Consider the following 14,033-nt stretch of genomic DNA (forward strand, 5'->3'; position numbering starts at 1 on the left):
AATGAGAGTTGAACACATGGACTTTCTGCCTCTGAGCTACACCCCCAGCCCTATTTTATTTTTTTATTTGGAAACAGGTTCTCACTAAGTTGCTGAGGCTGTCCTCTAACCTGCGGTCCTACTGCCCCAGCCTCCTAGGTATGGGATTCCAGGTGTGCATCACCACACCTAGCTCTTCCATATTTTATTTTATTTTTTTTTTTGTAGTACTGGGGGCAGAACCCAGGGGCCTTCTATCTCCAGGTGATACCCCCAGACCTATTTTATATTTAATTTGGAAACAGGGTCTCACTAAGTTGCTGAGAGCCTCACTAAGTAGCTGAGGTTGGCTTCGAACCTGCGCGATCCTGTCTCAGCCTCCCAAGCGCGGGGATGACAAGTGTGCAGCACCACGCCCGGCTCTCTTCCAAAGTTTTGAGGATAGAGTTGTCGTGTCTGGTACCCCAGTTTCCTCCATGCCTGCCCCTCTAGTACAAAAGGACCGAAAAGGAGCCTGAGACCAGCCCATGACCCTGGGACGCAAGCTGAAAGCCAGCCCTGCCCGCTGCCTGGCTTATCACTCCTCATGGGCACCGCCGGCAGGCAGGTACCCAGAGGGCCCGAGCAGGTGTGGCCATCTGGTGGTGGTCCGGGGCTCAGCCCAGCTTCCTGGGGCCTGGCCCAGCCTTGTGTTTTTACCCTGTCTAGTCTAGAGCCGCCCTTTCTGAAAAGACAATAGCCAAGTGGACCCTCAGTCATGGCCCTGAGCCTCTGCTCAGAGCTGCCCATGGCTGAGGAGGACGTCAGGTGCCGGTACTCATGGGCAGCGAATCAGCAGGCAGGGGCCAGCACCCAGGAGACCTGGCCAGGAGTCAGGGGCAGGCCAAGGGTGAGAGTCTGTGGATACCAGCTCCCAAGCTTGACTGCCAGGCGCCCTGGGTCACTGGTTCACTCATCCCTACCTGCTCCCAGACTGGCTGTACAGGAGGAACAGAGCCCTGCGGCAGAGTGGCCCTGTAGGGAAGGGACCCGCTGCGTCCATGTCCACAGGCATATCCACCCTGCTTCCACACGCACGAACACACACGGTCCACGCCCCGCACTCAGATTCCTCCCTGTCATAGCAGGCAGACCCCCTGCGCCCCTGGAAGCAGCGGCGAGGCCTTGGGGCTGGGCAGGGGGCCTGCTGTCTATCTGTTCCGGGGGCTCGCCTGTTGGAGCCTGCTCTGCCTAGGCCGTGTCCTGCGGGCCCAGGAGGGAGCGCTGTCATGGGCCCGGGCGCCCTCGCCTCGCCACGCCTGGCTGGGCGGCTCGTTGTGTCTAATTTTACTTCCCGATTGTGAAGTGATGCTCGTGTGCCAAAGAAAATCCATAATGAGTGGAGTCTAGAGGTGCAGTTCCCAACCAGGATGATCGCCGGGAGACCGGGCGTACTTTGTCTAGCATGCTCTCCATTTGTCCTTCGCAGATTTATACACGTCATGTCTGCATTCTGAAGTTGTAAATCCAGTGTTAGATATCAAAAGCATTTTATTAGTGTATCTTTCGTACTGGGGATTGAACTTAGGGGCAGTCTACTTCTGAGCTACATCCCAAGCCCTACTTTTTATTCTTTCTTTATTTACTTATTTTTGGTGGTATTAGGGGTGGAATCCAGGGGCTTTTCTACCTCCAGGCTGTACTCCCAGACTTATTTTATATTTTATTTGGAAACAGGGTCTCATTAAGTTGCTGAGAGCCTCACTAAGTAGCTTCGAACCTGTGCAATCCTCCTGTCTCTGCCTTCCAAGCACAATAATTACAAGCGTGCACTTCCACGCCCGGCTTTTATTCTTTATTCTTTATTTTGAAACAGGGTCTCACTAAGTAGCTGAGTCTGGATGTGAAACTGTGGTCCTCCTGTCTCAGCCTCCCAAGCAGTGGGATTTCAAGCTGCATGCTTTAAATTTCTCCCTAAGCCAGACTGGGATGGCTGCCCCCAAGCTTGTGTCCCTGCCTCCCTGGAGGTGGGCACCAGGTGGTCCCTGTGCAAGTTTTCATTACAAACACGTGGCTCTAAGCATCTTGGTGTGTGTGTTGTGCCCATGTTGCAAGGCCCTGCCTTTGTGAGCCTCAGGGCCGCCTCCTCCCGGAGCCTGGGAAGCGGACTCCTGGTTCTACGGTCATGGCCATCTGGGCTGAGGAGTGCCCTGGCCAGGACTCCGCGTGCGTCCGTGTGCACGTGCACGCGCGCTCTCAGAGTGTTGCACCTTGCAGGGATATCCATCTGGTGGGTGTCTGGGGAGAGGGCAGTCAGGGCCACTCCAGGGCACCAGGGTTCTCTGGGCTGGGGCATGGGTTCAGGAGGCTGAGCGAGATTGTCCACATGTAGGCAGGACCCCAGAGGGGAAGGCATTTGTAGGAGGCCACTCGGAGGGAGCACCCTGGGTCAGCCGCGCTGGCTCAGTGCACACCTGGGCCTCACCCTCTCTGGAGGTGCCTGGAGCTAGGGCAGGGAGGGCGTGCCCCATTGCTAGGGGTCTTGCTGGAGCAGGAGCCTCATCTGGAGAGACTAGGCAGTCGTCTGCCAGACCCCACAGCACTCCTGGACGCTCCATTCCCAGAGGAGAAAAATGAGACTGGTGGATGCACAGCGGGGCTGGGCATGCCAGAGGGGGCCGGCCCAGGTCCATGGGTGTTGTCCATTTGCAGAGTGAGGAGACCAGCGGCGAGCCGGCTGAAGGTCTTCAGGGTACAGTGCCGGGTACTCAGAGGAGACAGGGATGGGTCCTCCTTGCCCCTGGCCCCCCCGCCCTGGACTGACCCACTGGGCCTGTTCCTGAGCTCAGCCTCCCCTTCCCTCCACACCTGGTTGTGGGGGAGGGGAGGGCAGGAGCAGCAGCCCTGTATGTGTCTGTGTGTCTGGCAGTGTGTGGGGGGGGCTCAGGTGCAGAGCAGGGTGGCCTTGATTAGCACTGGTGGCTCAGCAGCTCCCTGGGGATTCTATTTCCCTAAGGAGCTTTCCCTCTGGCTGCTGGCTTACTCTGCTTTTCTAACAGAAAAACATTAGCTGGCTGGTATGGCTGCTCAGCAGCCGTGGCGAGCTGTCTGAGCCCTGCAGCCTGTGTCCTCCGTGTGCGGGTGGGGTGCTTAGCCTGCTTCTGCCAGGGATGCGTCCTGTCCAGGGGGCGCACTGCCTCCTGGGACATGGTCGTGGGGCCCAGGGAAGCCTCTGGCCGCCAAGCTGCCACGTCCCTCCAGCCCCGCCTCCTGCTTGCCCTACTGTCAGGCTTCCAGCAACTAAAAATAGCTCTGGAGGAGACCCCAGTCTGGGGCTGGAGAAGGGAGATGAGTCTGGAGAGGCAGCCACAACTCCACCCCCAGACACTGGGGGGGCACCCTACAGAACCCCCACACACACAGCTGAGCACACCAGCCTGCCCCTCCTGCCAGAGGTGGCCTAGAAGCCCAGCTGGCCAAGTGCTACCAGGCCTGGGCTGCTGGTGCCTGTACTTCTGGGGGCTGGGTAGGGCTCGGGGGCACAGCCGGAGGGAGGGTGTGTGGGGAGCGCCTGAGTCTAACGCTGTCCCAGACATCCCCTTTGATTAGGGAACAAAAGGCTTTTCTGTGATGGGAGCTGTGCGGGGAGCCCTGTGGGGGAGGCTGTCTGAGCCTGGCTGGAGAATCCTGCAGGAAAGGAGGTGCCAGCACGCTCCTGCCCTCTCAGGGTGTGCTGCTGGTGGGCCGGGAGCACCCCAGGGCAGACCCCAGCCCCTGCCCGGCACACGGTGCCGTGCCGGAGCTTTGCCACCAGGGCTGTCAGCCTCTGACCAGTTGTTAACTCCCCTGCCACACATACCTGGCCTTCCAAACCAGCGCCATCCGTCTGCTGAGCTCTGGCCCTGGGGCGCTTTCGTGACTCACCCCAAGCTGCGCTGTGGGGAGGGGAGGGCTGCTCTGCCAGCCTCCAGCTCTGCGAAGGCCTCACTGCCGGGCTCCTCCTGCAGACTACCTCCTCTGCCCCACCCTGGAGGCTGCGCCCGTCCCCAGAGCCGGGGTGACTGCTGGGTCCTTGGTCAGAGCATACCCTTGCTGGCTATGGGGCAGCTGGGCGGTATAGACAGGCAGGACTCGGGCTGCTTGAGAGGGTCTCCAGCCCTGCAGGGCCAGGACCCCCGTCAAGGGTGGCCCTTTGTCTTGGCATGGTGGCATAAGCTGTGATCCCAGTCCTTGGGAGGGAGACAGGAGGATCGCAGCTACTTAGAGAGGCGCTCTGCACTTCGTGAGACCCTAAAGACAGGGCCAGGGCCAGGTGGTACACGCTTGTAATGCCAGCATTCAGGAGGTGGAGACCAGAGGACCACGTTTTGTGGACACCCTCAGCTACTTAGCGAGGCCCTTCGCAACTCATTGAGACCCTGTTTCAAAAATAAAAGACTAGGCCAGGTGTGGTGGCTCACGCTTGTAATCCCCGCACTTGGCAGGCAGAGACAGGAGGATCACGCAGTTCTGAAGCCGGCCTCACTGGCTTAAGAGACCCTGTTTCCAAATAAAAATATGAGATAGGTCTGGGAGTGTAGCCCGGAGAAGGGTTCCATCCCCAGTTACCACCAAAAAGTAAAAAATTTTAAAAAAAGACTAAAAAATAGGGCTGGGGGTGTACGTTGGAGGTAGAATGTCCCTGTGTTCCATCCCCCATACTCAAAAAAAATGATAGGGTTAGGGGTGTAGCTCAGAGGTAGAACGCCCCTGGGCTTATCCCAGTACCACACACAAAGAAGAAGGAGAAGAAAAAAGGCGGCCCTTTACCCACTAGCAGTCTGTCTTGGAGCCCTGACCCCACCACCACCCAGCCAGCCCAGCCACATACATCCTCCTCGGGAACCTTCCAAGTAATCCAGCTAGAGAACCAGAAAGTCACACAGAAAATACACAGAATCTGCCAGCCAGCAGCCCACACTTGTAATCCTAGCATTCGGGAGGCTGAGACAGGAGGATCATGGTTCATAGACAGCCTCCACTATTTAGTGAGGCCCTCTGCAACTTAGACTCTGTTTCAAAGTAAATAAAAATTAGGACTGGGGGTATAGCTCAGAGGTAGAATGACCCTGGGTTCCATCCTCACTACTGCAAAAAATTTTTTTTTTAATTAAAAAAATTAAAAAATAAGCCGGGCATGGTGACGCACGCTTGTAATCCTAGTACTTGGGAGGCTGAGACAGGAGGATCGCGCAGCTTGGAAGCCAGCCTCAGCTACTTAGGCTCTCAATAACTTAGACCCTGTTTCCAAATGAAATATAAAAGAGGTCTGGGAGTGTAGCCTGGAGGTAGAAGACCTCTGGATTTTATCCCCAGCACCATACATAATAATAATAATAATAATAATAATAATAATAATAAAAGAATAAGTAATATAGGGCTGGGGGTATACCTTGGAGGTAAAATGCTTCTGGGTTCTATTCCCCAGTACCACAAAAGAAAAGAAAACACACAGAATCTGAGAGGCAGGGTGTCTGCCCTCACTGTGGGGCCCCTCCCCATCACGTGTGTGCCTTGCACCCTCTGGGGGAGCTCCCTGAGGGCCTGTGCGTGGGTCCAGGAGGCTGGCTTTGAAGGTCGGTGCTGAAGCAGCTCTGTGCCCGCAGGTGGTGGTACCCACCCGAGTAGGGCAGGGCTACGTGTACGAGACGGCCCAGCCCGAGCAGGACGAGTATGACATCCCACGCCACCTGCTGGGCCCCGGGCCCCAGGACATTTACGACGTTCCCCCTGTTCGGGGGCTGCTTCCCAGCCAGTATGGCCAGGAGGTAGGTGCTGGGCCGGGCTGGGAGGGCAGGGTCCTGGGGCGGGGCAGAGGGCTCTGCTCTTCATCGCCGTGTCTGCCTCCAGGTGTATGACACACCGCCCATGGCTGTCAAGGGCCCCAATGGCCGAGACCCATCGCTGGACGTGTATGATGTGCCCCCCAGTGTGGAGAAGGGCCTGCCCCCGTCCAGTCACCACGCGGTGAGCAGGCCTCGGGGCGTGAGGGCCAGTGCTTGCTGTCTGGGGTGGGGGCTGGCACCCTCCTCGCTTGCCCTGGGTCAGATGGACAGACTGCGCTCTCCTGCTCAGCTTGCACCTGAAAGTGGCCTGGCGTAGGACCTCCTCCTTTTCAGTATTCTTGAGAGAATATTGGCCAGGTGACCACAAAATTTTGCTTCCAAACCAGGATACTTCTGAGAGAGGAAGGGGGACTGGTAATTATATAGGCCTGTCCTGGGCCAGCCTAACACACAGGGCTTAGCCAAGTACCTGCCGCAGAGTGGAGAGTCCAGGGTGCCACACAGCAACTCCCTCTCCCCAAGTGTTACATAAATTTACACATTAACAAACGTATAACCCTAGTGACAACCCCTGCCCTGGAGGGAGCTCTGCGAGTGAGCAGTGAGCAGTCAGGCAGAGGCGGCCGTCCAGCCCTGGGGTTGCAGGTGTGGCCATAGGGCTGAGGATCACCAGCAGGTCTGTGTGTGCCCTTGACACCCCTGCCCCCCAGGTGTACGACGTGCCTCCGTCGGTGAGCAAGGATGTGCTCGATGGTCCCCTGCCGCGCGAGGAGACCTATGACGTGCCCCCCGCCTTCGCCAAGGCCAAGCCCTTTGACCCGGCTCGCCACCCGCTCATCCTCGCGCCCCCTCCGGACTCCCCGCCAGCTGAGGACGTGTACGACGTTCCGCCTCCTGCCCCCGACCTCTACGACGTGCCCCCAGGTCTGCGGCGGCCGGGCCCCGGCACCCTGTATGACGTGCCCCGGGAGCGGGTGCTTCCTCCCGACAGTGGCATGGCCGACAGTGGTGTGGACGACGGTGTGTACTCCGTGCCCCCGCCGGCCGAGCGCGGGGCTCTGCCCGATGGCAAACGCCTGTCGGCCTCCAGCACGGGCAGCACACGCAGCAGCCAGTCGGTGGCCTCGCTGGAGGCGTCGGGGCCTGGCCGCGAGCCCCTGGAGCTGGAGGTCGCGGTGGAGTCCCTGGCGCGGCTGCAGCAAGGCGTGAGCGCCACCGTGGCCTTCCTTCTGGACCTGGTGGGCAGCGCCGGCGGGCCCCAGGAGCCCCCAGTGCAGGACCTGCGGGCTGCAGTGGCCGCTGTCCAAGGGGCTGTCCACGAGCTGCTGGACTTTGCCCGCAGCGCCGTGAGTAACGCTGCCCACACTTCTGACCGCACCTTGCACGCCAAGCTCAGCCGGCAGCTGCAGAAGATGGAGGACGTGTACCAGACACTGGTGGCGCACGGTCCTGTCCTCGACGGCGGCCGGGGGACCCCGGGGCTCAGCCCTGAAGACCTGGACCGCTTGGTGGCCTGCTCCCGGGCCGTGCCCGAGGACGCCAAGCAGCTGGCCTCCTTCCTGCACGGCAACGCCTCACTGCTTTTCCGACGGACCAAGGCCCCTGCCCCAGGGCCTGAGGGGGGTGGCCCCTTGCACCCCCACCCCACCGACAAGGCCAGCAGCATCCAGTCACGGCCCCTGCCCTCACCCCCCAAGTTCACCTCCCAGGACTCTCCGGATGGGCAGTACGAGAACGGTGCGGGGGGCTGGATGGAGGATTACGACTACGTCCACTTGCAGGTGGGTGTGCCCGCCAGGCCTGGCCTGCCCCGGCACGCCTATGGGGACCTCACCCCACAGATACGCAGGGCTCCGTGGCCAGAGGGCCATCGGGCTCCAGGCCTGGCCTTCCTCAGCCTACCATGTTCCTCGTGGCCAGTGCAGCCCTGTCCTCAAGGCCTGGGCTCCTCTGGTGACCACAGTGGAGGTGGCTGCCTTCTGTTCATAGGCAGATCTGAAGAATGAGAACGTAGGTGCTGAGGTGTTTGAGGTGTGGGGACGACCACAGCTTGGGGGGAACGCCAGGGGCAGGCACCCCTGGGCTTGGGCGTCCTGGTGGGAGCACTCCAGACAAGCCTGTAGGCACCAGGCCAAGGCGCCCGTGGCAGGGACGGGTGGCTGGGTCTGTGGGCCGAAGGGGCTTGGGCCCCATTTGCTGAGAGGGCTGGCCAGGGGGCTGGCCACGGCCACCTGCAGGGTGCTGCCTGCAGGGAGGCCTGTGCCTGGTCCCTTAGGAAGCCGCCTCCCCGGCCTGCTGGCCATCAGGACCCGGCAGTCAGCCCGCAGGCCTGCAGCGCCGCCTGGTGGTGCTGGGCCCCACTGCGCCTGCCGGCCCTGCTTGCACTTCCTGCCCGAGGTGGCTGCAGCTCAGGCCTTGTCTCTGCCCTCCAGGGGAAGGAAGAGTTTGAGAAGACCCAGAAGGAGCTGCTGGAAAGGGGCAACATCATGCGGCATGGAAAGGGCCAACTGGAGTTGCAGCAGGTGAGGCCGGCGTCGCCTGGGGAGGCCCAGCTTCAGGCCCAGTAGCAAGCACCTCCCTGACGGCCCCACAGCACCAGGCCCGCCTGGGGCAGAGCGCAGGGCCGCCTCACGAGCAGCTGGCTCTGTTTGCTTTGGTTTGTTTTATTCTGTTTTGTCCTGTGCCGTGCTGTGCCGTGCCACCCAAGACGGAGCCTCGCTCTGCTGCCCAGGCTGGCCTCCAGCATGCGGGCCCAAGCGATCCTCCCGCCTCAGCCTCCTGAGCAGCTGAGGCTGCAGGTGTGCACCATCGTGCCTCGCTTGATTGGTTTAAGGTCAGGGTTAGAAAGCTGGGGCGTAGCTCCGCGGATGAGTACTGTCCAGCATGCGTGGTGCCCAAGCCCGTCCCCAGCATCACAACCAGTCAGAAAAGTTAGTGTTAGGAAGCCATGCGTGGAGGCGCACGCTTGTAATCCCAGTATTGAGAGGCTGAGCCAGGAGGATCACGGCTTTGCAGCCAGCCTCAGCTACTCAGGCCCTCAGCTACTCAGTGAGACCCTATTTCAACTTAAAAAATAAAATAGGGCTGGAGGTGTAGCTCAGAGGTAGAATGTTCCTGGATTCAATCCCCAGCACCACCAAAAATAAATAAATAAATAAATAAATAAATAAATAAATAAGAAGAAAAGAAAGAAAGAAAATGAAGGCTGGTGCTCAGGTGGCCAGGCTGGGCCAGCTTCCACCTCAGCTCTGCCTCGGCCTCTGTGCCTCTCAGAGACGAGGCTGCTGAGCGGCCGCTCTCAGCGACTCCCCCCCAGCATTCAGCATTCTTCATGAATGTATTTATTCTTTGGTATTGGAGTCTGCACCCAGAGGCATTCTACCTCTGAACTGTACCCATCCCTTTTTGTTTGTTTATTTATTTTGATATTGTCTCTAGGCTGCTGAGGATCGTGATAAACTGCTGAGGCAGCCCTTGAACCTGTGATCTTCCCGACTCAGCCTCCCAAGTACTGGGATTACAAGCATGCACCACCATGCCCGTAATCAATTCTTTTTTAGCTGGGAGTGGCACGTGCCTGTAATCTCAGTACTTTGGAGGCTGAGATAGAGGATCGCAAGTTTGAGGACAGCCTTAGCAAATTTGAGACTCTCACCAAACTTAGCAAGACACTGTTTTAAAATAAAGTTTTTAAAAATAGGACTGAAGCTACGTATGGTGCTCATGCTTGTAATCCTAGTACTTGGGAGGCTGAGATGGGAGAATTGCAGGTTTGTGGCTACTTAGCTACTCAGGCCCTTCACAATTTAGTAAGATCCTATTTCAAAATAAAAAATAGGCCTTGGGGGTGTAGCTCGGAGGTAGAATGTCCCTGGGTTCCATCCTCGGTGCCACAAATAAGTCAGTTCCTTGTAAAGCCGATTGTTGGTTGTCTACATCGTAGCCAGTTTCCTTATTATAAATAATACTGCTGTGTTTATCAGCAGACCCAGTCTTTTTTCATGTTTTGAATCGTTTCCTAGAGTAGGAAAGGGAGTGTGTGTGTGTGTGTGTGTGTGTGTGGATTGAACCCGTGTGTGTGTGTGTGTGTGTGTGTGTGTGTGTGTGTGTGTGAGTGTGTGTGTGAACCCAGAGGCATTATACATCTGAGCTACAACCCTTTTTTTATTTTTTGTTTTGAAATTGGGCCTCACAGATGGGTGTGGTGGCGCATGCTGTAATCCCAGTGCTGGGGAGGCTGAGACAAGAGGATCGCATGTTTGGGGACAGCCTCGGCAATTAGCCTCTTCATCAACCTCGTGAGAGCCTGTTTCCAAATAAAAGTAAAATAGGGCAGGAGGTGGACCTCAGAGGTAGAATGTCCCTGGGTTCAATCCCTAGTACCAAAAAAAAAAAGAGGTCCCACTAAATTGCGGAGGGCGTAAGTTGCTGAGACTTGAACCTACAGTCTTCCTGTTTCAACCTCCCAAGTCCTAGGATTATAGTTTCGTGCCACCATGCCTAAAGAAGGTTTTTTGTTTTTGTTTTGTTTTTTTGCTTTTTTGGTTTTTTTTTCCCCCCCAGTACTGGGGATGGAACCCAGGGGCATTCTAATCCGAGCTACCCTCCCAGCCCTATATTTTATTTTTGAAATAGGGTCTAAGTTGCAGGGGGCCTCTAAGTAGCTGAGGCTGGCCCCCAAACCGCGATCCTGCTGTCTGGGCCTCCCAAGTACTGGGATTACAAGTGTGCCACCACACCCAGCAGAAAGGGATGTTTTGAAAAATACTATGGGCACTAAATTCTGATTATGAAGATAAATCAAGGAATTAAAATACAGGATAGCACAAAATGGGCAAAAATATCCATTACGGTTCTCTGACCCACTGTCCCTGGGCACGGAGGCGCGAGGCGGAGGACACCTGTGCCAGGCTGCCTGCCAGTCGATGGCCGGCAGTGTGCGGGACTCGGCGCCCAGCCCGCCGCAGTGCTGCAGCCTGACCCTCTGCCCCCCGCCCCAGCTGAAGCAGTTCGAGCGACTGGAGCAGGAGGTGTCGCGCCCCATAGACCACGACCTGGCCAACTGGACGCCGGCCCAGCCGCTGGCGGCAGGACGGCAGGGCGGCCCGGGGCCCTCGGACCGCCAGCTGCTGCTCTTCTACCTGGAGCAGTGCGAGGCCAACCTGACCACGCTGACCGACGCCGTGGACGCCTTCTTCACCGCCGTGGCCACCAACCAGCCGCCCAAGATCTTCGTGGCGCACAGCAAGTTCGTCATCCTCAGCGCCCACAAGCTGGTGTTCATCGGGGACACGCTGTCGCGCCAGGCCAAGGCGGCCGACGTGCGCAGCCAGGTGACCCACTACAGCAACCTGCTGTGCGACCTCCTGCGGGGCATCGTGGCCACCACCAAGGCCGCCGCCCTGCAGTACCCATCGCCCTCCGCCGCCCAGGACATGGTGGACAGGGTCAAGGAGCTGGGCCACAGCACCCAGCAGTTCCGCCGGGTCCTGGGCCAGCTGGCCGCTGCCTGAGCGCAGGCGGCAGGGCGTGGAGCCCCAGGCCACCCGCTTGAGAGTCCGTGTCCCGCAGGCTGGGGACAGGCAGCCCCAGCTCTGCCTCAGGCCTGTCGCCCTCCACTGCCCGGGGATTCTTACATATTTATGGCAGGGCAGGATGGTGGGGCAGGGCCTCCTGAGCTGGGCCGGAGCCTCCCGGAGCCTGAGCGAGAGGGAGTGCCCTGCGGCCAGGAGGGCAGCCAGGCGGAGCCTGGGCCCAGCCCCACCCGACCCTGTCCTGCACAGGGCAGGTGCGGTGTGGTGCAGCCCTGAGCTCCAGGAGAAAGCCCGGGAGAACTATTTTTCATTATTGATTTTCCAATCATTTGACTAATAGTCTACATTTAATAAATTTTAAAAATGAAAATCAACTGTCTTTGGTATGAGAGATGGAGAGAGGGTGTGCGGGTGGGAAGGTGCGGTGACGCCCTGCTTGCAGAGGTGAGGGCGGAGGGCGCAGGGTGAAGGCCAGCCCACAGGTTCAAGGCCAGGCTCCATGACGAAGGAGACTCAGGAGACCATTTTAAAGTAAAAAGGGCTGGGGTGCACCTCAGAGGTAGAATGCCCTGGGTTCAGCCCCCAGTACTCTACGCAGATGAAGGAAAAGAAGGTGAAGACTGGGCAGCCTCTGGAGAGGGCGAAAGAAAAGCGGGTCCCTTAGGGAAGCCCAGGGCCGGCCAGAGCGAGTGGGATGGGAGAGGGCCGGGCAGAGCTGCAGCTGGGGAGCAGAGAGCAGAGTCGCAGGGCCTGAGGCCTGGAAGTGTGTGAGCGCGGCCTGCTGGGGTGGCAGCTGCCTGGTCCCCTGGTGTCTGCTGGAGCCAGCAGTGAGCGTGTGCCCGGGCATCGGCGACCGTATCCAGGAGGGGCCCAGGGGCAGGATAAGATCTGCCAGGTGCTCCGGACCACAGGGAGAACCCCCAGGCCAAGCGTGTACACAGAAACTGACCTATGCACACCTCATCCGCAGGCTGAAGGGGGCGCGGGAGGCTTTGGGAGGCAGGACCCACAGGCTAGACGGCAGATTGGGAGGGTGAACTAGAGGTGTCCCCAGCTGAGTGAATGCACAAAACCGGGATGAGGGGACCCAGGTATGGCATTGAGTGTGAAATGCCCCAGGCGTCTGGCGCAGAGGCCAGAGGGTGGGCAGGAGGAGGGGCTGGGGGCAGGGCTTAAAGGTAGGAGGACGGACACACACACACACACACACACACACACACACGTGCACGCACAGGCCTGGCCAGGGTCCATGGCCCAGGCTGCAGCAGCGCACCACCAGGAGGTGCCGTTCCCAGGGTGTTGGTGGGTTCAGGCAACATGGCGGCTCTGAGGCTAGAGCCCCTTCCCTGGCCTCTCTGCAGGGTTATTGGTGATCTGCCAGGAGCCTGATAGGCTCTCAGCACTGGCTACATGGTGGGGGAGCCCTAGTCCTGGAGGAGAGGGCCGGAGAGGCGAGGCCAAGGCTGACACTAGGGGTCTCCCCAGATCCCACCTCATCTCAGCCCGGTGCCCGTTCCCTTCTGCTGAGAAGTGGGCCCCTGACCCTAACCGAGGCTGGTATTCCCCAGGGGCGACTGAGCCTGAGGTGTGCGGGGCTCAAGGGTGCCAGGGACTCAGCCAAGGCATGGGGGCTGGCGACAAGCGGGCTCCTGGGCTCGAACCAGGATCCTGTCGCTGTCCCTGCCCCCAGCCAAGTGGGGATCACTCAGCTGCTGACCTCAAGGGCTTGGTATAAAGATGAATGGTCAAGCTAGGCGTGGTGGCGCAGGCTTGTAATCCCATCACTGGGGAGGCTGAGACAGGAGGATCGCGGTTCGCGGACAGCCTCAGCTACTTAGGCCCTTTGCAACTCAGTGAGACCCTGTTTCAAAATAAAGAATAGAAATGGGTCTGTGGGTGTAAGTTGGAGGTAAAATGCCCCTGGGTTCCATCCCCAATACCACAAAAAAAAAAAAAAAGGAAGAGGGTTTTTTTTTAAGAGGTCAAGCCGCCAATGCCCACATGGCTTCTGAGTTTTCAGAGAAGTTTTTGTTCCTCCAAACTTGTCCCCCATGTCCACTGCTCAGGGTGCAAGGCCTCTGGACAGTCCTTTAGAAATGTCCGCTTCTTCCCCGGGGGCCTCAGGCTGGCTGGGCCTGGGAACCACACGGGGCTCCCAGCTGCCAGGCGCAGAGGTGGCACCTGGGACTGCAAGGGGCCACGGCGTCCGGCCCAACCGTCCTGATGTCCCCGCTGGAGACATGAGCCAGAAAGGCTCAAGCAGGACAGCCACTCGCTCTGGCCACAGCACCCTGCCCAGCTGAACGAGGTGGGCAGTGGAGGGCCAGCCTTCCTGCCTCCGGGAGCCCGGCCACCTACCCGAGGCAGTGCCTGGAAGGGCCAGGCGGGAGAGGAGCTGGGCGAGCCATGCGCTGCCGTCCCAAAGGGCTGGGCACCGGCCGGGGCCCCTCATTTTAACCCCACATGCCAAGCTGTTATCTGAGACCTTGAGGTGGTAATCCCTCCCCTGGCAGCGCCAGGCGGGTAGAATGAGCCAGGCCCGGGCTGGCACGGGCGCCTGAGACAGCAGCAGCTGCAGCCTCCTGCCGAGCTCGGGACCAGGGCCAAGAGCAGAGGCGGCCGACTAGTCTCTCGTGGGCTGGAGGACCTTGACCAGAACTTAGCTGGCTTGTTTGTGGTCCAAATAACTCTGGGTAAGAAGGGAGAGGGACTGGGG

At 59.0% G+C, this 14,033-nt stretch overlaps 1 protein-coding gene across 1 annotated transcript in view; it reads left to right on the forward strand.

Moving 5' to 3' along the window:
• The window catches only part of BCAR1 (BCAR1 scaffold protein, Cas family member), a gene marked incomplete at both ends in the record, with an annotated part of 62,736 nt that extends 51,440 nt beyond the window's left edge, over positions 1–11,296 (forward strand). The window contains 5 exons of the mRNA XM_080703472.1: positions 5,604–5,765; positions 5,848–5,964; positions 6,494–7,564; positions 8,216–8,305; positions 10,784–11,296. Of these exons, the coding sequence (XP_080559598.1) occupies positions 5,604–5,765; positions 5,848–5,964; positions 6,494–7,564; positions 8,216–8,305; positions 10,784–11,296 (1,953 nt within the window). The remainder of the gene's footprint in view (positions 1–5,603; positions 5,766–5,847; positions 5,965–6,493; positions 7,565–8,215; positions 8,306–10,783) is intronic.
• Between the last annotated feature and the right edge of the window lie 2,737 nt (positions 11,297–14,033).

Source organism: Muscardinus avellanarius (genome assembly GCF_963383645.1).
Source record: "Muscardinus avellanarius genome assembly, chromosome: 10".
NCBI lineage: Eukaryota > Metazoa > Chordata > Mammalia > Rodentia > Gliridae > Muscardinus > Muscardinus avellanarius.